Below are 22,331 nucleotides of genomic sequence, written 5' to 3'. Positions count from 1 at the left end.
GAATCTCATCTTCCCTCTGAGCCTTGGGGAGAACATGGACCCATCATTGGTGCCTGGCTCCAGGGCGGTGCACACAGCTTCTGTGCATTATTCCTAGTGCCTCCCAACCTTGCACGTCACTGTCCTCTTTCTGAGTCTGTTTCACTCTAACTTCAGCTTTTTCTGTATGTTTTTACAAAACTCTTCAGTACCTAGCCGGTGCTTGACACACTGCAAAGACTCAATGAGCATTTATTAAATAAATGGATTGATAAACAAAGAATAATTTTGAGAAATAGATGGAGTAAGTAATGAGATACTAGCCTTCTTTAGTTTCTGCATATGATGTAGAAAGGAGGATGCCCAGGTTTACCAACTTGCTGCATGGACAGGTGTCTACATCTGCATAGGTTCATTACCACCTTTTGCTCCAGGAAACTAAGCATGTGGTTGTAGTAGAACATATCTTGGCTCTGGCTCCCACATAGGGATGCCCACTTCCTCTTGGTGCACAAACAAACTATGGATTGTCATGTGACATTTTCTTGAATATATGAGTTTTGTGTTTTCTCGTCAGCTTGCTCCTGTCCAAACTCATAATCCCATTACTTAGTGAAAAACACTTTTGTGCAAGGTCTGGCAGGAAATCCTGCTTCACCCAAGAAACTTCCTCTAGAAAATCACTGTCTGAAGCTCCTATAGCAGGACTTTCTCATTTAAAGTGTCAACATGTTGGCTCCTGGAAAGCTACGAATGAATGGAGGTAGCAGCTGTTTAACAAGGAGCATGGTAAGAAGTTTTATTGACCAATGGGTGCCAACATGCCAACCAATGCTCCTGTTCAAATCTTGCCCAGAAAAAAAGTTCTCAATGATTCTATTACCTGGATCATTGTGAAAATCTCCCAGTCTACCCCCATCTTCCCTCTTAGCCAAGTGGACAGAAGGAGAGGTTCTTTATAAAGGATACTTTATAAAGTGCTTCATCTCTGTTGACAACCTGTGGTTTGTAACCCACCACTAAGTTTGATATTGGATATTCAAATTCTAAAATTATGAAAATCTGCACTACATATCTATGGGTCTGCTTCACATCAGAAGGATTGGATACTCTGAAACAATTAGATGAAATAATGAGGGAAAACCCAGAAAACCATTATTCTATGATGTAGCCTTTCATATGTCTTTGCTGCTAGCAGAGAAACCGGTGGGGAGAGGGCAATGGAAGGAGAAAGGGGATTATAACAAAATTTTAACAAAGTTTTCTGCTTGTATATAATTGACCCTTCATGGATTTCTTCATGATTAGTAATTTTTCTATGATTATTAATATTACTTAGTACATTTTGAATAAATCAAACTTGTAAAATCTATTCTGAAAAATTCAAATACACTTTATTTTCCCCTAAACCTCTGAATGATAATTTGAGCCTCCTAAACCCATTTTGCAGATTTCACAGCCCTCCTGGTGGACATCATTGGAAATTCTACCAGCTACCTCACTGAGATCTTTAAGTCAACCTCCATCCTCTCAGGTGGGTTTATTTGATGGTTCCTGGCAAGCACGAGGTTGGCACCCATCCTGGGGCAAAACCAGGCTTCACAGGTCTCCCGTGCTCTCCTGCCATGGGTCTGGCTGCGGTGAACCTTCATGTGAGCCTCATTGAGATCATCCTCATGTTCCAATTTCCGATACCAGCACTGGGCAGCTCCTTCTTCAATCAGAGATGTTCTTGGGGCCCAGAAATTGGAAAACAAATTCAAGGCTCAAAGTTAGGAGAATCTCAGCAGATTCCAGAAAACAGCTTCTGGTTGACAGCTGTCCTCCACTTTCAAAGATGAGAAAAAGCTGAGACCCAAGGAGGTTGAATATCTTGCTTAATGTTGATGCCAGAATTCAGATTTAGATCCACATGGAGCCTAAGTCTATGTTTTAAATGCAATTAAGAAAGACATGCCTCATTTATGAGGTGGCTTCATGAATCCCCCAAGCAAATCACACTCCACCGGAATCCACTTTGAAAGGCACAGATCTGGATGTCAGCCCAGCAGCTGATCTCAGCAGCCTGGTGATATGGTGATCTAAGGGGCAGCTGCAGCTGTGCAGGCAGGAGGGAGGGAGAAGGGGAAATCTCAGTAGATGTCATTAGGTGTCTGTGGCTCTCCCAGCGCCTTCTAGATCCTCCTCTCACTGGATTCTCACTACAACCTCATGGGGTAGCTACTGCGTTTAACCCCACTTTACGTACAAGGAAACTGGCATAGAGAGGCTGAGCAGTTTGCCTAGGATCACTCTACGGAGACGGAATTCTACCTAGGCAATCTGGCTCTTGGCCTGTGTTTTGGTCACTATGCCGTTGCACATGATGCTAGTAACACATCAACACAGCTGTAGTCGTTACCCTGGCTAAGGATAAGCCTCCTGTCTCTGCCAGGCGCCATAGTCAGGACTTCACACATCACCTCGTTGGGTCTTCACAACAATCCTCTAAGCAGCATGCAACCACATGTCCTCTGTCCCTTAAGCAACATCCCCAGGAACAAGTATACTTAGGAATTCAGAAGTTTTCAGATTTTGAAGATCTAATGGAGAGTCTACACCATAATACCTCTATCCAGGAAAGCCTGTGGTGATCAAACACATCACTATTCATTCAGCAAAATGTTTGACCCTTGCACTAAGTGGAATAGGTAAAGACTATACAATCTCACATTTGTCAAGTCAGGTTTTACCATCAAGGTCATACAAAACTTTCCACCTTATGAGATCTGGGGATTGGGGAATTACAAAAAAAAAAAAAAAAGATTATGGAATGGAATTTGAATTTTTTCCCTTGTCAAGGTGAGTGAAGTGAGTCCTGGAGAAATCAAGAAGTTCAGTCATTTGTAGAGTGCATAGCTAGTAAGTGGCCTAGTTGATACTGTAGCCCTGGAAGCTGATCCCTGTCACCCAACTGTGCTCTTAGCCACTACATTATACTGCACCACCTCCTGCCTCCTCAGCCCCACCAAACAAACAAATAAAAGTAAATCAGAAAATCAGAGCTGCCTTATGAGGAGTTAGTTTTACTCCCCTATCTTGTCCTGAGCTAGGTACTTCCAGCTCAAATTTTATTTCAACCAGATGTACAGCTGCAGACCCCTTGCTGACCTGTCCTGTGCTGGTTCATTTTACAGTGAGTCAGACCAATGAATCTGACTGCCTCTTCATCTGCGTCATGGCCGGAGAGTCAGGTGAGCCACGGTGCCCTTGCCAGCTCTCTGGACTGGGCAATAAGCACAGGTCTCCAGGGGACAGCCCACGATTTCCTCCTGTGGGTGTGACCTTTGCAGGGCGGAATCTCTCTGACTTCTGGGAGATGGTGGAGAAATCCCCCGTGATCAACTACACGTTTACCAGCAGCCTGTCTGGAGTTCTGGGTGAGTGCACGCCCCCAAATGCCTACCGTGGAGACCCCCGCCCAACTGGAGAACAAATGCAGTCCTGGGGCATTTTATTTAGCTCCTGTATTAAAAATCAGAGGATTTCACCACTGAAAATAATTTTCTGGAATATGTTGCAAAAGACGTTCTGGCAGCTGTGGATTCTTCCCATGGCAAAAAGCAACCAGAGCTGAGTGGCAGCTGTACCTATTCCCCTTTAGGAGGGGACTGTTCTCCCATTTCCCAGAGTTCTCTCTGCCCTCTATTGCCTTGCACAAGTTTTCTTACATTAACTATTTGGCTTTTATAGATGTTTTAGTTTGGGGCCCAGATCTAGAGACATTGTCACTCTCTAATGCACATCCTCCAGCCACCCATCCTCTGCACCCCCACGTGCCCACCTTCCTGTCCATTCCCTGTCACCAGGTGGCACTTTTGGAACCGGTTTAAGTCTCCTCTCTCCCCTCCATATAACTGGCATTTCTAGCTGAATGAAGTGTCTGAAACCTCCCCAGTTCTCTGAGATTCCCTGCTGTTGCATGAGAATCTGGGCTCAAGTCTGCATCGTCTACCTTCGAACTGGAATAGCCTCTGAACAAGTGCTCCTTGTCATATCCCCTGTGTCTCTAAATATCCATTCACTGCCAAGGGGAATGGTTTTCCAACACAACGTGGGTGAGGTCCCCTCGATACTCAGAACTCCAGTCAGCCCCAGAGGGTCCAAGTCCTTAACCTGGAGAAGCATCCTCTGCCCTCATGCGCACCCCCATCTCCTTCTCCCTTTCCCATAAGTCCTCTGCTACCACCCATTGGAACCACTGCCCTTCTTGCAGGCGGCGAGCAGCTCATGCCTTCTGTGCCTTTGGCTCATGCTGCTATCTGTCGCAGCTCCTCCCTATTTCACCATGCTGTAGAACCCTGTGTGCCTGTCAACTGCCAGCACTTGCCTCCTCTTGCCCAAGGATCCCCAGTCAAAATCAGTCTTCTGCATCCTGTGGCCCTAGAACACCATTCTGCACATCTTCTGGACTGATACTCCAGGTGGCATCACAGTGGCATTGACAGGTGTGCCTCCTCCATGGTGACACTCCAGGGCAGAGAGAGTCTCCTTTGACTGCCTTCCCCTTCTGTTCCTCCCAGAGATGCTTGTATATAGCAGGCCCTTCATCAGTGTCTCGCGGTCAAATGAAGGACCCAGCAATTCAGTTCCCCGATTCTATTTCAGTGGCTACTGTGACTTGTATTTATCATGGGGCATCTCTTGATTATCCTGTGGAGGGGCTTCATTTGTTAATGAGATAAAAGACACTTGGTAAGAAGTTAAAATGGGCATTTAGTGCGTTGCCTTTACCCACCCAATTCTGAGGACAGATCAGAGGACTGGGTGAATCTCATTTATTCAGTCTTTCCATGACCTTCCCACCCCCAATCTCAATGATGTCTCCCCTTTGGCGTTGCTTTAAGGACATGTGCCCAGGAAGAAGGAACATACTTACAACTGGACGCTAAGGTTGATGTGCCTGGTGGCTGGTGGTCTGTCCAGGTGATAGTTTGGCTGGGGTGCACTTAGCCCATGTCCAACATGGAGCAAGGCTTAGGCTGGGGTTGCCTGTAGGGTGTCTGTGGGCCCAGAGCAAAGCAGAGAGAGGACATGAGACTGCAGGCGTAACTCCTGCTGTTGGGTCAGTTGTTCCTACACACAGCTACCTGCCAAAGAGACAAGTGGGGACCAAAATCCAACACAGGCTGCCGGCCAGGCTTTGTCCACCCAGAGCAGGTGACTATAGGCCAGTGGGAGTCACTGGCCTCTATGCCCCTCCCAGGCCATATGCCCACTTGCACAAGCAAGCCTTCCTAGGGAGGTCAGGTGGAATTGACACCGGAGGCTCTTTCACCTTTTCCTCATGGGACAAACAGCAGCACTGAGTAAATTTCTCTCCAAAATCTGCCTTTTGGGGGGCTCATTTTTCTATTAAAGTCTATCTTTTGGGGGGGGCTCATTTTTCCAGCTATTTCTGCCGGAAAGCCCCTGATTTTCCCAAATTCCACCTCTGGTCCTAGTTATTCGCACAGAGCATGTCAAGGAGACCAATCCCTCGTCCAGGACAAGTCCTGGAGCCACGGGGTAACTGAGGACCCTGAATAGATTTGGCGTCTGATCAAGAGATGGGTTAAATGTCAAGACCTTTGTGGTCTGAGGCGTGTGCACTGCAGTGATTCCTCATGCAGCTTTCTGGGAGATTGACCTTTCACTTGGTACTGCTGGGAATGAGTTTGAGAGCTTTATTCTTTCTACATATCTGCTGTCTGATGATCTTTCAGTGATTCAGCAATTCTTTGTGCCCAAAGTATCAAAGTTATCAAAGCTGCCATTGACCTTCTCCCCAAAGGTGCTGCAGCTACCAGGGAAACAGCTGGGATTTCAAAGCCCACAACCCAAAGCCAGCAAGGCCTGCCAAGGACAGGCCCCCCGCGCTGGGCCCACAGCACACACCAGGCTTCTGCCCTGAGCGCCTCCCCGCCCAGGGAGACAACTGCTCCTTCAGAGGGAGAGGCAACAGGGAGCAGAGGCAGGCTTCCTGGGCCTCCTGCAGGGACCACGGCCACAGCAAGCAGGGCCTCTGCCACCCACCCAGGCTCAGGTAAGATGTGATCTCACCCTGTGCTCTGCTTTGCTGAGTCTCCCTCCTGGTCCCTCCAGGCTCACAGGAATGAGCCACATCTTTGTTCCTGTCTGTCCCCTGACACCAGTGGAGGGTCCATGAGGACAAGCAGAGGCAGCCATGTCAGTGGCAAAGTGGACCGCTAACATGGACGCTTCTACAAGAAGTTGTGAAAAAGGTCCACGAGTTTCCTGACACCCTTCACCCAGCCTCCAGGGCCATGTCTCCCACGCTCGTGGCTCACTGTGGCACAGCGTTATCACTTTAGCCCAGCACCCAGTGCTCTCTCTGGCAAGTCACAGGAAGAGAAACGAGTCAGCATCTTATGCCACAGCTGGGTTAATCTGCCACTGGCTGCACAACACGTTAGTGACGGCACAGCAGCATGGAAAGCTGCTCCCAGGGGCTCGCCAGGACCCGGCCCTCCCCACCTATGAAGCACACAGTCCGCAGGGTTGTCACCGGCCACTCAAAGTGCCTGCTTCCCCATCATGTCCTACTTGGAAATAATTCCGAGCTGAGTCTTCTCTTTCATTAAGAGTCACCGTTGTCTGTCCACCAATGGCCCCGAGCCCTCAGTATCCACTCACTCCCTCATCAAAACCCGCATCTGCTTCCAGACATAAGCGAGGTGTTGACATAGGCTCCACCTGTGTTCCTGCTCCTCCCTGAGCTCCCAGGCCAGGGAGGGAGACATGGGCAGGGAAATGACAAGAAATGACCAAGCCAGTGAGGGTGTGCCATTACCCCGCACAGCAGGAGACACAGGCTGTCCAGGGAGGAGGGGATGGACAGGTGGCAGGCAGATAAGGAAACAGGGAGGACTGGAGGTGGAGAGGAGAAGGAACCAACCCCACTAACTAGAGAGTGTCTAGATTTACCGTAAATGGTTCATGTAATACCTGGTATCATCATGACAATGACTCCAAATTAGAAATGTTTCCAGTGTAATATGAAAAACTGTGGTTTCTAGAGGCAAGAAAAGTCATACCCTTAAAGAAAAAGTACTGGCTTTATATAAGAAAAACTACAAACTTTAATGAAAGTAATAAAGAGATATTTAAATACATGGAGGGATGTCCCATATTCCAGGTGGAAATCCGAGTATTTCAAAGATGGTATCTGTTCCCAACTTAACTCATAGATGTCAAATTCTTTAATAAGATTAGTTTTGTATAACTGGGAAGAAAAATCTAGAATTTTTACCATAGGAATGAGCAGGTGAGAACATCTAATAATTTTTTAAAAGGTCTGTTAGGGAAGATTTGTCTGAACAAATCTAAGGGTGACCCTGTGATGTTGTGGACAGGAATTATGATCACGATTGTTATTGTTATTATTCTTCTCATCCCCATCTTAAAGATAAGGCTAAAGAGTTAAGGAAGTTACCCCAATTCACAGCCTGGAGGAGGCAGGGGCTCAATCTTGCCTCTAGGTATCTTCCCCTTAAGTCCTTCAGTCTCTCTCCAGGTCACAGGATGAGAAATAAGCTCCTTAAACTTGAGACAGAGCCCACCGACCCCCAGACACGCCCTTGCTGGCTGAGTGCCCAGAGACCTGGAGGAGTTCTCTTTATTTTCTGCTTGGGCAAAAAAAAGTTCCCTCTGGTCCATGGGCTTCAGCGCAGGGTGCAGGACGCCTAGAATGTCCATGTTATGCCCACGCCTGTGTTTGCCCGCTGATAGCAACCCCATGCCTCTGCAATTTTATATAAATCCAAGAGGTCGAATGCATCCATCCCCCGTGACAGTCACTTTGAATGTGCAGCTACCAGAACAGTGGCTGGAACACAATGGGTGACAACCATCAGACAGACCTGGGCTCCCATGCTGTCCACGCCCAGGGCTCAGACCAAGGATGAGACAACACCTGGGGGTCCCCCCTGGGAGACACCCTCCTCCACACCCGCATCTGCAGAAGCTGCAGGGGCCACCAACACAGAGCGCCTCCCCGGTCCTACTGGGGCAATGTCCATGCCCAGCAGCCCAGCCCAGCCCAGCCCCACCTCAGGTAAGAGAGAGACTCACTCCACCCCTCCCCTTTCCAGTGACACTCAGCATTGTCTGTCTTGAAAACCTTTTTAAATTTTTGAACTATAACACATACAGAAAAAGTCAAACCCAGGGGAGCAATACTTGGTTTGACCATGAGGCCGACTCGTCTTTCTCCTTCTTCTCCTTACCCCACCCCTTTCCTTCTCATCTTTGAATGAATAAATGAATGAGTGCTCCCTCTTCACAGGGATCCCCCTCTCCTCTCTTTTTATGTAAACTCACTTTTTTTTTTTTTTCTTGTTTCACTGCTAAAGAAGTAACCACTAGAAATTGACACTGTTCACTCAGGGCAGGGATGAACTGACTTTTTGGCATAATATGAACATTATTACATTAACTATTTATATATCATGTATATGCAATGTAATGTAGCATGCCTATGAATTGCATGTGTAAATGTATGCATTAATGTATAGTCATGTAATGAGGAACACTTGAACTCTAAAATGCAGGAGAAACATTGTCAAGTGTGACAATGCAGTATAGATGTGTAATAAGTAGACACAGAGAATAGAAAGCAAAGCTAAAACTAAAAAGAAATTCACAACTTGTTAACCTTAAACCTAACTTTAGTGTTCCCAGATTGTAGCTGGGAAGTAGAGTCACTCTGATTTTTGTTTCCTTCACTCCAGGTTCATGAATTTTCCATACTTTATACTTCTATAGTCAGAAAAAAATAATTCTCTTAAAAATAACTGCCTCTGCTGCTTGCAGCATGGCTGAGAGCCCCCCCCCCCCGCCCCCCAGGCACCCACAGTGAGTGGATCATAACACACATGGAGGCTCTGATCCTCGCCAGTCCATCAGCTTGACTTTCCTCCCTCTGGGCTCTGCCTCCTGGGGGGCTGTGAAGGCTCCTGTAAAGTGCAGCAGCCACTCAGTCAGTTTGTCAAACTACTGAATTTGTGAAGGAATGCGGGAAGAGGAGTAAATAAATTTTCACAGTCATATAGATTCAATATCTCAACTGCAAGCTCAAAATCACAATTGCACTAACAGGTGGAGAGATGCCCTTTCAATGGCTTTAATCTTATGACCACCTAACACCAGGGCACCATCTTAGTCTGTTCAAGCATTGTGCTATTTCAGGGGAAATTGGAAGCTGACACACTCTGGTCTAGTCAGCTGGACGTGGTGCTGTGGAGCTCTGCACTAGGCTCTCAGCTTCAGACGGCCTGGGCTGGAGTGGACCTCACACTCACACTGTGTCCTGGCATCTTCCTTCACCATCTGAGTCCTTGTTCCCCATTGATGAAACAGGAGTTGTAAGAGCTGTTGTGTTGGTTCAATTAAGTGATGTCTGCAGGGTGTTCAGTTCAGTGAATGGCACCTGGGAAGCACTCAGTCGATGCCACTGCTCTGCCTGAGCCCTCCTGCAGCAAGGCACTGGGGGCAGTTGTAGGAGACACAAGCCCTCCAGAGGGGAGCATGCGTTTGTTTCTGCTCCAGGTCCCCTTTACTCCAATTCTCCACGATTCTGCAACCAGTCAGTCACACTGCAAGCAGCCGTCGTATGTGGTGTAGCTAAGGCTAATCTAGAACTACATAGAAACATATCCAGGCAGCTAACAGACATCCTCTGTGTTAGGAGTTACAGTCTGATGCCTAAACAAAATCAGGAGCAGATTCTCACCCACCTTAGAAACTGGCAGGATGGCCCTGTAGAGTTGGGGCTCCTGCTCGCAATCATCTGTGTGTGAATGGGTCACAGCACTCATCTCTGGCATGAACACAGTGGTCACAGAGTGGCAGTCCTGTGGAATCCCACCCTGCAGTGTTCTGTCCTTGCCAAGGAGCATGACAGAGCAGAGCAGCTGTGCCACTCTGTGGTAAGAGCTGGGCTCCGCGTCTGCCTGCTTCATAGCCTCATCTCCCCTCCACCTCCTCCCTCTGGATCAGCCACAGAGAACTGCTTGCTACCCACTCCTCGAGGTCTTTGCACAAGCTCCCTGCTCTACCGGGGAAGCCTGTGCTTTCACTAGCCTAGTACCCGTGGTCTTGGTCCACACCACCTGCCCCAGCTGACTTGGGTGCCCACTGACTGTGCTGGAACCTCCCCCTTCTTTCCCCTTACATGCATGAGTGAAATTTTCTGTTGCATCTTCTTCTTGCCTCAGAAGGAGGCTGCTGTGCTTCTTGTGCCAGCTCCAGGCAGCAAGAACCAGGTCCTGTAGCAGTCCTTAAACCAAGAACATGAGAAAAAGAACTTTTAAACTGAGCCCATGCTCCATCATAACAATGATTGACAGGCAGTTTATTGGTGTGCGGATGGAGTACACCAAGGCGCAGGTGGATGAGAAGCGTACCATTTCCTGTTTGCCCAGAGCTCCCACGCTTGCACACTTCCTGTTCAACACCATCATTCCCCAAGCAGTATCACCTGATCTTACCACTATTAACTTGTTCCCAAGGGCCCCCATCACATGGTACCACAGTTACTGACAGCACTTACCTGTTCCCTTGTAAGTATCTGGAGCACCGCCATAAGGGCTCCATTTCTTGACTCATTTCTGCAGCCTCAACATCCTGCTTGGTACCTAGCTTAATAACCAATGTTGGTTGGATAGGGCAGGACTGGTGGCGTGGAGTGTCTTCTCCAAATCAGGTCCCCTTGAAAAGATGCAGGCTCACCCTCTCTCCTCTCATCCCAGGAACAGTCACCCCTGGCACACAGACGCCAAGGCCAACCAAGGCACCAGCCCCCAAAGACCCACAGACAGGTGAGAACACACAGGTGGGAAAAGAAACCCAGTACCATGGGGGAAAGAACTGCGTGGGGCAGAACCCCAGGGATAGAGTGCCAGTACTCAGAGGATGCCGGTTATTGTACTTCACTGATTCTCACAAGAAAGAGGCAGGAGAACTGGTTTGTAAGTCTTGTGTGCTGCTCAGTTGCCAGGTGATCCTGAATAAATCACTTCCCCTTGGCTATGATTTCCTGTGGGTTTTCAGAACTCTTTATCCTGAAGGGACTTTGATTCTCTGGTTGTGGTATAACCCAAGGCAACTTCGTTTTCATTTTCTGGAAGACTATTCTTGCCCCATGCAGGTGATGTTCCTGCAGAGTGGCCATTTGCGCCTGGAGAAGAACCAGCCCTAATCCCAGTACCCCATCAAGTCTCAAGTGAGTAGCAGCACCTTATTGCTAGGCTTGTGTTTCTTTCAGACAGGGTTGTGAAGTATAACAAAAGGAGGTTTGTTGGATAAATTTAGACCTAGAGTGCTGGCATTCAAACCCAAGCTCAACTTCCAGGATTCAGTTTCCTCCACTATATAGCATAAAAAAAAAAGTTCCGATTATTGTGTCTGGCTTTTCTTTCCTACCAGGTTTTGCATTGAGATAATGTGTGTGACAGTGTATTGGAACCCTAGAGTGCTGAGTGACTTAGGTTAGTCAACTGTCTCTGAGGGAACATCTGTGGAGCAGTGAGCTGGGTACCTTGCAAAGGGAAGGTGCTCGTATAGTGAGTGTGGTGTTGACAGAGAGGGGAGTGCCATTCACTGGGTGGCCGTGTACTTCTCTGTTCTGAAGGACACCCTGCCCACCCCCCCACCCCCAGCACACTTGGTTCTCATGGGGTGAGGAAAGAACCGTTCCCTGAACCTGAAGTAGTTTCCAGAATTCCAAAGACTGATTTTCGGTGGTTTTGCTGATTCTTTCCAGCTTTTGCTAGATGTCTCCCTCTCCTCTGTTGTGCTGGTTTCTGGGAGAAACTGGTACAGAACGAGCCCTTGAAAGCTGGATGGGTCAGGCGCCTCTCACTCCCAGATACCTTTCTACCCTAGTTCTGCAAGCATTCTGGCACCCTTCACTTGTATGTCAACAGAAGGCCATTAAATCATTGGGACCTGAATAGTCTCTTTTCCCTCTCACCCCAGCTCTGCCTCAGCCCCTCCCTACTTGCAATGAATGGTGAATGGGCCTCTCAGACAAAGGTGTGATTGCCACCACAGGAAATGACCTCCCCTTCCCCCAGGAGTTCTAAAGAAGCTCACTGGTGGTGCAGACAGGGCTGCTCAGCAGATCAAGTTCTAGGACACAAGCCACCTCTATATCCGTATCCACATAGCAATCTCTATGTGGCCACCCATCCACCCCTCCACTCACCCACCCACCCGTCCCTCAGTAGTCAGCTATCTGTATCCAGTGATTTCTGAATCATCTATATTCAGCAATTTTCTATCTATGAGCCATATATCTGATTGATATCACTCTATCCATCATTTATCCATCTATCTATAGCCATCCATCTAAAAAATCTATTTTCTTATCCTTTTATTATTTTCCTCTTCATAAAAGCCACAGATTAAGCAACAGTGAAAATCTGGATCCCTAAACATAATTAATCTTCAGCCTCTGGAGGAAGAGAACTCATGACTCAGAGCCCTGTTCTTGGGGACCCAGGTCGCCTCATTTGCCTTTCAGCCTGGCTTTCTATACTCCTTGCACACAGGCAGGCACGTGTACACACACCCTAAGCCCCCTGTCCTCAAAGCCTCCATCTCCCCTGGGCAAGCCGCCCCCTTACCCAATGCTCAACCACCATAGATCCCATCCCCTGGCCCAGGAATGCCCTCCCTCTGATGCGTGCAGCTAACTCCCCTCTAATCTCCTCCAGGAGGTCGGTCACCATCTTCTCTCTTTCTATACCTTGAAATTTTCACGGCAGCTTTACTGTGGTTACTGCCTGTCTCTGAGCCACAGGAGATCAGGGGAGGATTGTGTTCACCTGTCACAGGTCCCCACAAGGGGGAGGTGCTGGCTAAACTCTTGTTGACTTGACTGGTCTGAGATTCATCTTCTAGGGTGTCCTCAGCCACTCCCCAAAGAGAGGGCCATGACGGCTGCCCCTCTCACCCTGGCCACCCAGAAGCTCAACCCTTGCCTGATGGAATTGTGCCGCTTCTTCCAGCAATGCCTCTGTGTTAGCCAGAGGAACCCCAGGACAGAGACCATGAGGTAACCAGTGGCTTCTTTTCACATTTAATATTTATAAGCTACTTATTCTGTGTGGCTTCTCTGCAGGCCACAAGGTTGCCAGGCATTAAATAACCCAAAGACAGGTGACGAGGGGACCTCAAGGAATGGGATCTTTTATGTGTCCTCTACTAGACTGTCACTTCCTTGGGAGCCATGATGGAACCTCATTAATTTCTGGGTCCCCAGAACCAGGTCCAGGGCTGTACTTATTGGACAGAGTAAGTGCGCGTGAGCTGAGCAGGATTGAGCGGCATTGAGATGAGCTGGGTTGAGCTGAGGTGAGCTGAGGGAGGTACAGTGTACCCAGCAGCATTACCACTGAGGACTTTGAGTGGTCCTTGAACCCCAATGTTCTCAGCTTGAGGAAACTTTCTAGGAGAGAGTAACCAACGCACAGGTCTATCTATCCACTCCCACAAATCCCTAGCAGTCACGGGCCTGTGAAATTAGAAGCTTGTAAAAACCCTGCCCTTCAATTCTGACCTACTGTCCTGTTATTTGGGATTTATTTTTGACTATACATTCAGAACCAAATACAGAGATGGATACTCCTGCTCCAGGGGCCTGGAGACCAGCTTCTCAGATCTTTAATGTTATGTTCCAAGTCTGTTCACAAGATCCTCCAGGTTTTCAGATCTCCATCATCTGCAAGGACCAAGTCCCAAGTTCGTATTTTTAGTCTTTTCCTGTCACCCCTTTCTGGCCTCTGTTGGTTGGCTGCTTCCTCCATCCAGAGAAAGTAATGAGGAAAACCCAGAGACTCAAGGGTGTGAACATGCAAGGCTGGGCACTTCTCCACAGTCAGGGAAGAGGGAATCTGCAAAGCAGAGCATTCTGCATCACCCGGGCTCTGCTCCCTATTGGGTCCTTCTCAGTTGCTCTTTTTAAATCAATAATGCATTTTGCATCTCTACAACGTATCCACTGTGCACTGGGCTAAGCCCAGGCTATGGTGGTGGGTCAGAAATAGGCCCAGAACCTGAAGATCGCATAGTTAGGAGAAAGAAATGGTCATAAACACAAATTCCAAGATGGTTGGTATAGAACCAAGTCGTGTGTCCGAGCAAAACCCTGCAGTCATATCTCCTTGGAAAACATTACACTTGAAAGAACAGGTGGGGAAGTCTGAAGTTCTGAGTTTAGACTCACAACAAGGAAGCCGCAGCTGACCTGAGCTCCTCGCTGTTTTCCCTGAAGTGTGAGTTGTTCATAGACCCGCATGGAGTGCGGAATGCGGGACAAGAACACCACGTGGCAGACCGAGGGCTGTCAATCAGTATGTTTGCACAATAAGAGCCTCTGAGATTAAGAAACAGCACGACTGGTGAAGAAGTTGGCAGTAGAAAAAGACAAGTTCCACACCAGAGTGACAAGTGCGTGGCAGACCCTCCATCACATGCCAGGGAGCCCCAAGGAGATAAGTGACAGGGTTCGACGGAGGAGTAGGAGTTTTCCAGGCCCAAAAATGGGAGAGGCCACTAGAAGGAAAATACATGGGCTGTGTGAAGATGGGGTGGAAGGCAGCGGGGCCCTCTGGGGGCACTGGGGTGATCAACAGCACTGCAGCAGCAATGGCAGCCACTGTGTCCCACATCCTCCACTCAGGTGGCCTTGCCTTGTAGGCACCTGGATGGCCTTTCACTAACAAGTTCCCTTTGCCTGTCACAGAGCTCCAGATGCCCCTCCACACTTCCCATTGTCCACCATCCAGAAACACACAGAACATCCAAACACACAGAACATCCAATGCAAATCGGACCGAGGTTCAAGTCCAGCCCTTCATTCTGTCCATTCTTGAACTCTGGTTCCCTAAACGTCCCTCTTCCCATATTGTCTCCCTTTCCTAGTCCTCTTTTTGAAATGTTTCCTATGTAGAGTCCCTAGCACCTTCCTTGGGACACACTGTTCCCCTTCGAGGGTGACAAAGCCCCGGTTCCTTTCCCTCCTGATGCCTATGAACTCTGGTGCCTTGGGGGCCAGGCGGGATTCTGGGGCTCCTGCCCTTTCCAGGCTGCTGCCAGCTCCACATGGAGCCAGGTTCTGGTCTGATGTGAGGAAGTGTATACAGCAGGGGCTTCAACACGGTCCCAGCTCGTTCTGCTCCTGGCAATGCCGCTGGAGACAGACACCAGAGGACTCCTCCACGGCGGGTTTTCTTGGAAGAACGTCCAGCCTTTTCTACATGAGAAACACTGCTCTAGCCTCCGTGGGGAGCCCAGGTCTTGTCATGAAGGCAACGATGACCTCATTCTTTATGCAGCAACAGCCACGCCATTTATCTGTTGTTGCCTTCCCTTGTTTGCTTACTGGGGGATGCTTTTCCTGAGGACTCAGGAAGGCTCTGTGTCATGTTTAAATAATAGCAAAGAAACCTCCATTCCTCTGCCAGCCACCTCCTCTGCCAAAGTGAATTAAGGCCTGGAACGGCAGCTTTGGGGCTTCTCAGAGAGGGCCATGTCTCTGCAGTTGTGACCACTGAAGTCCCCACCTCATGGTGTGAAGCTTCAGGGACCCCCTCCGCCAGCCCCACGCTGTCCACATAGTAGCATCATTTCTAAAGCAGCTGCTCCCCAGGGTCATTGGGTGTCCTCAGAGTGGAGGGAGTTTTCTAGAGGGTTTTGCTGCTGTGCACATTGTCACACAAGCCAAGGGGGAGTGAGATGAGGCCACAGAAATGCCCCGATGCTAGAAGCTTCCACACAGTTTCATGTGCTGTGTAAAAGGTCAGGTTGAAGCCAGGAGGCCTGGGTTTAAATTTACTTTCTACCACTCCTAAGTTATGTGGCCTTGGAATTGACACTTAATTCCTCTGAACCTTGGTTTATCTTGTTTATCTGGGCCACGCTGCCTGTGTTTCACACGTCGCACAAGTCCAAGATCACCATTCATAGAGAAGGGCAGCAGCACTCTTGGCATACCGACCGAGTACTGTGAGAATGGAACGAAATGAATCGATGGCTCAAGCTGTCCCTGCCCAGCCCCTGGACTTAGCTGGCGTGGATGTGGCTGTGGCTGTTGGTTCACTGCTCTTCCTGCTCTGCAGTCACGCCGGTCTCTGGAGCCTCGGACATGTTGCAGCTGTGGTAACCAAATGCCTTGAAGCCTGTCGAGTTGATAAGACCTGACATCCCATCTCTTCTGCTTTTGAAATGTCACCTTGAGTATGTGGAGCCATGATCAGAGAAGAGGGAGCCCTGTGGTGTTCAACATGTGCCTCTGTGCTCTGCCCTGCCTCTTCTCTGCCCTGCTTTGTACTGAAGGTCCCGACATGTGCAGACTGCATTTCCCAAAATGCCTGGCCAACCAGCTTCCCATTGGCTAATGCAATGGAAGAGACTGGCAGGAGATGGAGGGCAGGATCGAGGAGAAGCCATGGAATTTCTCCCTGGGCCCTTTCTGCTTTGGGGAGTGTTTCTAGAATGGCTTGGTCTCCTCTGTGGTTCCAGTTGTGGAAAAGCACTCTCCCTACAGCCCAGCTCCGGGGTCCCAGCTGCTCCAGAGCCCTTCCCTTCCTGCTCTAGCTGCATGCTCCCTCCTGACCCTTCACTCCTAGAAGGTGGGGCAGCCTCACCTTCTCCTGTTGGCTCTTTCTACTCCTTTTATGCCCAGTCCCCAGTGTTAAAGGCCTCTAGAGAGCCACCTGGATTCTGCCCCCTGGGCTCACCTATTGGCTGTACCCTGAGAATGCAGTGTGTTCTGTCCTGGATTGGACTGTGAGGCTAAAGTCAACACTAGCAGTTGAACCCAGTGTCCGTGGGCAACCCAGTAACTCTCTGAGCCTCCATTTGCTCGATTCTATCATTTCCTGTAAACGGAGGATGGTGTCACCTGGGGAATCCTCACAGTGAACTTTGCTTGGGGAGTTAGTTGCTGAGCGCCCAAGAGTATAGTAGAGTTGCAGAATGAGAGCAGCCGAGGAGAAATCAGAGCACGGTTAGCCTGAGCTCATCAGAGGTCAGATGCAAGTTGAAGGAGATGTCGACCCCGTGGTCCCACGGTGAGCTACAGACACAGGCTGCACTAAGGTCTGCTTCCTAATGTCAGTCAATGGCCTCTTCACCACAGCCCCTGCTGACACCCCGGCATTGTTAGCAGTAGCAGCACTCTGCCCTCTCCACCTGCCACAGAAACAAACAAGAAAACATTGTCATTTATTGAGCACCTACTAGGTACTGCTTGGGAGCCTTACGTATGCTGTCTCATCTATTTCTCAAAAAAAATCTGTGAGTGTAGGTCTCATTATTGCCTTACATCTATATATCGGAAAGTCAGGACTTAATGTAAGTCTGGCTGGCCCGTAAGTCTGGGCTTTTCCTACCCTGTCCCATTCCCTTCCTTTCCTTCCATATCCTCTAAAGATGGATGGAGGGTTCCTTGCTGTGCATAGTTGGCCACACATTCTTGGGGACGTAATTGCTCTTTGGATTCTGTCTTGTAGCCAGGTAGGATCGTGATTGCTCCCAACTCTGACTTAAATCTTTAGGTACTGTCTGGAATATTACTCCTGGTTTCTGAAGAATGCAACATTTATCTGCCAGAGGGTGAAGAGGGTGTCGTCCTCACACAGTAAGTACCCAGCTTGAGGGGGCTGTAGGTCTGCAGTCACTGCACCCTATGGAAGGCTTCTGTGGACCTGAGAGGTCTTCTTGTCACCTGGAGCCAAAGGTGTGCTGTAGCTTACACGGTATCCATTAAGTCTAGAAAACAGAGTCTAAGCTATTTCTGATTTTCCAACAATGGGCTTAATGTTTGACGTAAGGTATAGAAAACAAAAGGCAAGTCAGCCTGACATGCACTGTGACCCTGTGTGTGAACTCAGGCAAGTTTCTTAGCCTCTGAGTAAGTAAGCTCAAAAGTCAAACAAAAACTGGAAGGAAAGATAAACACTGAAATTCCCAACCAATGAAGACGGGAAAAGAAGGCTGCATGACGTCCTGAAAGTGGAACTCCTCTCCCCGTCCTGATGGCTTCAAAGCCTCATCACCCACAGAACTCACTTGAGTTTTTTCCTCCCACTTCTACAGACAAAAGCGGCTGCTCTGGTAGGTCTGATTCCCAAACCACTGATTTGGTGTCAGATCATGCCATCTAATAGGCTATCTATCTGGTCAAAGGCCTCTGGCTTCCTGAAAATCGTGGAGCTGTGTTAGACTCTTTGGGAAATCCCATCTTAATGTAACCCAGGATAAGCTGGGTGCTCACATGGCCCAGTCTTAACAGGGGTCACCTTTAACAAAGAATTCAGCCACACAGACTTTCCCTGTGTCCCTTAAATAACACCATCGAACGGCATCCCATGCCAACACTTCTTAGAAACTGTCCTCATTCCTTTGGCCTGGCAGTGTCTCTTGGTCTCACAAGCTCTCTACCACCACCTTCATGTGGCATAGCAGGAGCCAAACCCTGGAAGTGAGGGGTTCCGAAAGAGATATATCTTGGAAATACCTAGTTCAGTGGCTCTTCTTTCGTCCTTGCCACATTGAAGTGTCTATGCACCTAACGTATCACATTTACTGAGCAATGTATTGATGGGTTTACAATCAGGCAACCTGGGGAGATAACAGCTGGGTGCTGGGAAAGGAGCCCTGAGCAAATAACGAAGCAGCACAGGCTCCTCCTCCCCCCACTCTGCTGCTGACTAGCCAGGGTCTCACGTGGGTCCTCTGCACACTGACACGGACCCCCTCCCCGTAGCACACTGCCCCATGCTTGCCCTCTGGAAAATCCCAAACGGTCACTGGGGCTGTCGGAGTTTCACCATGTCTCTGCAGTGTTCCCACCTCGGTGCCCAGTTCCTCACTCTTGTTCTTTCAGCCTTAAAGCAAAAGTGCCTCGAGAGTATCTGTGAGTCAGTGTGAGAACCTGCCCGTCTTCAGGCCGAGACCTTCACCCAGCCTGGCCACGTCTGCAGAGCTCTGTCAGGCTCCAGCGAGATCACCCATGCATTGAATGTGGTTCTTTGGAGAAGTGGCACTTTTTCTCCCCTGCGAACTGGAGACAGGTAGTCAAGGTAGAGGCCTGGTGACTAATGCTGTCATGACAGACCCACATTAAGGATGGAAACTTAATGTCTGTGCCCCAGAAGCTCCTACGATGCTCTCAACCACCCCGATAGCTGGAAAGCTGACGGAGAGGGTCTGAGCACACCGGCTCAGCCTGAGCTGACACAATAATGCCTGAGGTGACCTAAATGGAGGACATTGGGAAGACAGAAAAATTACAGACTGAGAAAGACTGATACCATATCCCGGAGAGAGTCACATACGATCTTGCTAAATTGTTAACTAAAATTTAGTTCCATATAACTAAGCAGGCTTGCAGTACTGTGGAATCTACATAATCTCCACGTTCCTAAATAGGAGATGATGAGAACCTACAAAAGGAGGCGTTGTAGGGCATTGTTTTAATTGACATCGTGTTCTGATTCCTCCTCTGTGTGCCCCTCTGTATCTGGGAGTTCCCAAGAGCACCCACAGGCTCAGTGGTTTACTAGTAAGACCATAGAACTCAGAAAAACCCTTAGATTCACACATATCATTTGTACAACAAAAGGATTCAGATAAAAATCAGCCAAGGTACAAGGCAGGTAAAGCCGCTTCCAGGGGAGCCCAGATACGGGCTTCTGGTTCTCCTGCCCAGGTAGGCTGTGCAGCCAGCACTTGAATGCCACTAAGGGAGGCCCACATGGAGGATGGCCCAACAGGGAGGCTGGAGCTTGGCTTCCAGGGATTTGGCTGAGGTCAGTCAGTGGGCATGGACTGCCTGCGTGGCTCAGCTTGGTCATGCCGTCTCCGGCCTCTCCAGAAGACCCCTACTATACAGAACATGCTCACATAGGCTGTCTGGTGTGGCCACAGGTGAAGTCACGGTGTCAGGATAGTCCAAGGGTCTAGCAGTGATTCCCCAGGAGCTGTTCAAGGGCTGGGCCTTCCTGTGAAAGGTACAGGTGTGAGTCCCTGCACCTGCTGAGCCAGCCAGCAGCACACCTGCACGCCGAGGGCCCTTTGTTGTATCAGGTCCCTTTTCGTTGTTTACAGGTCTGCAGGTTCCAACTCCCTGGTAGATGCCAGACTCTGCAGGGCATTACCGAGCAGGTTTGCTCTCTCAGTGGCTCTGCAGGACAGCGTGCCTCCTGGGGTGCTCGCCACCCCTCCTCCCTTCCCCTCCCTCCCACCTGCATACACACTTCCATTGGTGCTCCCTGGTGACAAAAGTCACTTTCACAATATAAATACAAAACAGTTTCCCCATGGAAGTCTTGGGTGCCTGGCAGTCTGTGGACCAAGATTTCTGGAGGATGTAGAACTGTAACTGTGGGGAGAGAAGCAGTCAGAAATGTCCCTGTCCATCGCATGGAAATCTTCCTTTCAAATCTCCAGAACACTTAAGAGACCCTCAAACTGATGCATATGTTGAACTCATACATACCTGTTGTCATGGCTTTGGGGGCTGCAAAGGGCCTTCTGGTTTGTAAAGATGATGTTGGACATGACAAATTTTGAAGGGATAAAGAAATACCCACCTGGGTAAACCAAGGCGTCAGTCCCTTTCACTGATGTGGGTTACTTTGATGAGACCCTTTCTGATGGATGAAGCTGAAGTTAAGGATCTTTATCTATCAGGACTCCACAGTTCCACAGAGTAATTCATCACCAGGGAGGTGAAGGATGGATGAATGGTCTGAGCCCAGGAACAGTGTTCTCCACTAGTGGGGGAGCTGGGGTGGACTTGTCTGCCCTACTCTTTGGAACTGACTGAGCATGACCATAACTTTTAAAAACCCTGAATATGGAGTCCCTCTGAGGCCTGTGCAGGAATCTGACCTAGCATCAAGGACAGAGGCTCAGTAGGCCATGTGGCAGGGATGGGGGTGGTTCTACTGTTGCATCATCTGCCACAGCAGCAGCGATGCAAGAGGACACAGGACCCAAGAGTGAACCAGTGGCACAGTCCACTGGTCTGGAGATTAAGGGTGGCTTAAGCACTCCAGAGCTGAATTCATCCTGACTTGGGTGAGGGACAGGTGACGAGGAAGTCTCAGGGATGAGACTGAATCACAGATCCAATCTGTGCGTTTCTGGCCACCAGCACTTAACTGTGAGACAAAAGAGACGAACCTGCTGGCAGAGGGGACCATGTCTAACTGCACATGCAATGCTAGCAAACTGAGCCCTTCCTAGCTGTGGAGGGGCTCACATTTCTGCTCCATTCATGCCTAAAGACAAGCTAAGTTGGAAAGGGCAGGAGAGAGGAAGGGCGGGAAGAGGAGGAGAGGGGGTGGGGAGAACTTGTGTCTCTTGGCCGCAGGCTGTGGCTCTGCCTGTGTTTGAACATGTGTCCCTGTGTCTGCACAGGTGAGCTTGTTGTGGGTTTGGTCCATGTGAGCGAGAAACTCAGTTGCCATCATGATGAAACCTATAACCTTGAACTCTCATTTAGAATAGTGCTTTTACTCTTACACCTGGGTTCTTGGGAAAACTTTAATCCTGTCCTATTCCATCAACACAGAATGTCAAATCATGGTTCCAGGGATGTTGGAGACCAGTGGCTGTCAATCAGGTGATTTGTTCAACCTCAGGAGTGTTTGGCAATGTCTAGAGACATCTGAGTTGTCGAAACTAGCTGAGGTGAGGGAGGAGAGGGCTACTGGCATCTAGTGGATGGTGACCTGTGACTCCATAATGCACAGGACAGTTCTCGCAGAAAGGAATGATCTTGCCCAAATGCCCAGTGCTCAGATTCCTGTTACAGGTTATGGAAAGAAAACTCAAATTCCCAAGCAATGTCTAGAACAGCCTGCCTAAGCAGGTTGTGACTGTGCTTTACCATCATGTGGGACGCTGGGGTCTTGCTTGTAGAAAGCTTGGGTTGGGCTACACTGAGCCCTGTATCCCCATCGACTTAGTGGTTTGGGAGTGGCACTCCTCTGTGCTAGTGAGGGAGGACTGGGGCCACTGCAGTTTCATCCCTCGATGCCCCTGAGTGGCTGCACACCAGTAGCGACCTAGAAACAGAAGCTTCCCTGTGCCAGGAGAGCTACTCATTTGAAGAAGCCCCTCTGTGGTCTTTGATATATGCACAGCTGAGCCCTGGCTTCATCTTCTACAGGCATTAGTGGCGGAATGAGCTGCTCACAAGGTCCTGACCAGACTGAGCTATCCCCAAGAATGATCTGTCACATGTGAGCGTGGACAAAGGCCTCAGGCTGATGACATCACATTTCCTGTCTGTG

The 22,331-nt window shown here is 49.1% G+C and overlaps 1 protein-coding gene across 1 annotated transcript in view; it reads left to right on the top strand.

Annotated features, from left to right (window-relative positions):
- Positions 1-19,307, top strand: part of Hhla1 (HHLA1 neighbor of OC90) — a 32,552-nt gene extending 13,245 nt beyond the window's left edge. Inside the window, exons 7-16 of the mRNA XM_076836310.2 lie at positions 1,430-1,513; positions 3,156-3,212; positions 3,312-3,398; positions 5,792-6,043; positions 7,832-8,074; positions 10,770-10,838; positions 11,168-11,242; positions 12,925-13,078; positions 17,583-17,665; positions 18,914-19,307. Of these exons, the coding sequence (XP_076692425.1) occupies positions 1,430-1,513; positions 3,156-3,212; positions 3,312-3,398; positions 5,792-6,043; positions 7,832-8,074; positions 10,770-10,838; positions 11,168-11,242; positions 12,925-13,078; positions 17,583-17,665; positions 18,914-18,957 (1,148 nt within the window). The 3' untranslated portion in view covers positions 18,958-19,307. The remainder of the gene's footprint in view (positions 1-1,429; positions 1,514-3,155; positions 3,213-3,311; positions 3,399-5,791; positions 6,044-7,831; positions 8,075-10,769; positions 10,839-11,167; positions 11,243-12,924; positions 13,079-17,582; positions 17,666-18,913) is intronic.
- The last annotated feature ends 3,024 nt before the right edge of the window (positions 19,308-22,331 follow it).

This window comes from Callospermophilus lateralis, chromosome 16, assembly GCF_048772815.1.
Source record: "Callospermophilus lateralis isolate mCalLat2 chromosome 16, mCalLat2.hap1, whole genome shotgun sequence".
Classification (NCBI taxonomy): domain Eukaryota; kingdom Metazoa; phylum Chordata; class Mammalia; order Rodentia; family Sciuridae; genus Callospermophilus; species Callospermophilus lateralis.
This window is presented reverse-complemented; position numbering and strand designations above follow the sequence as displayed.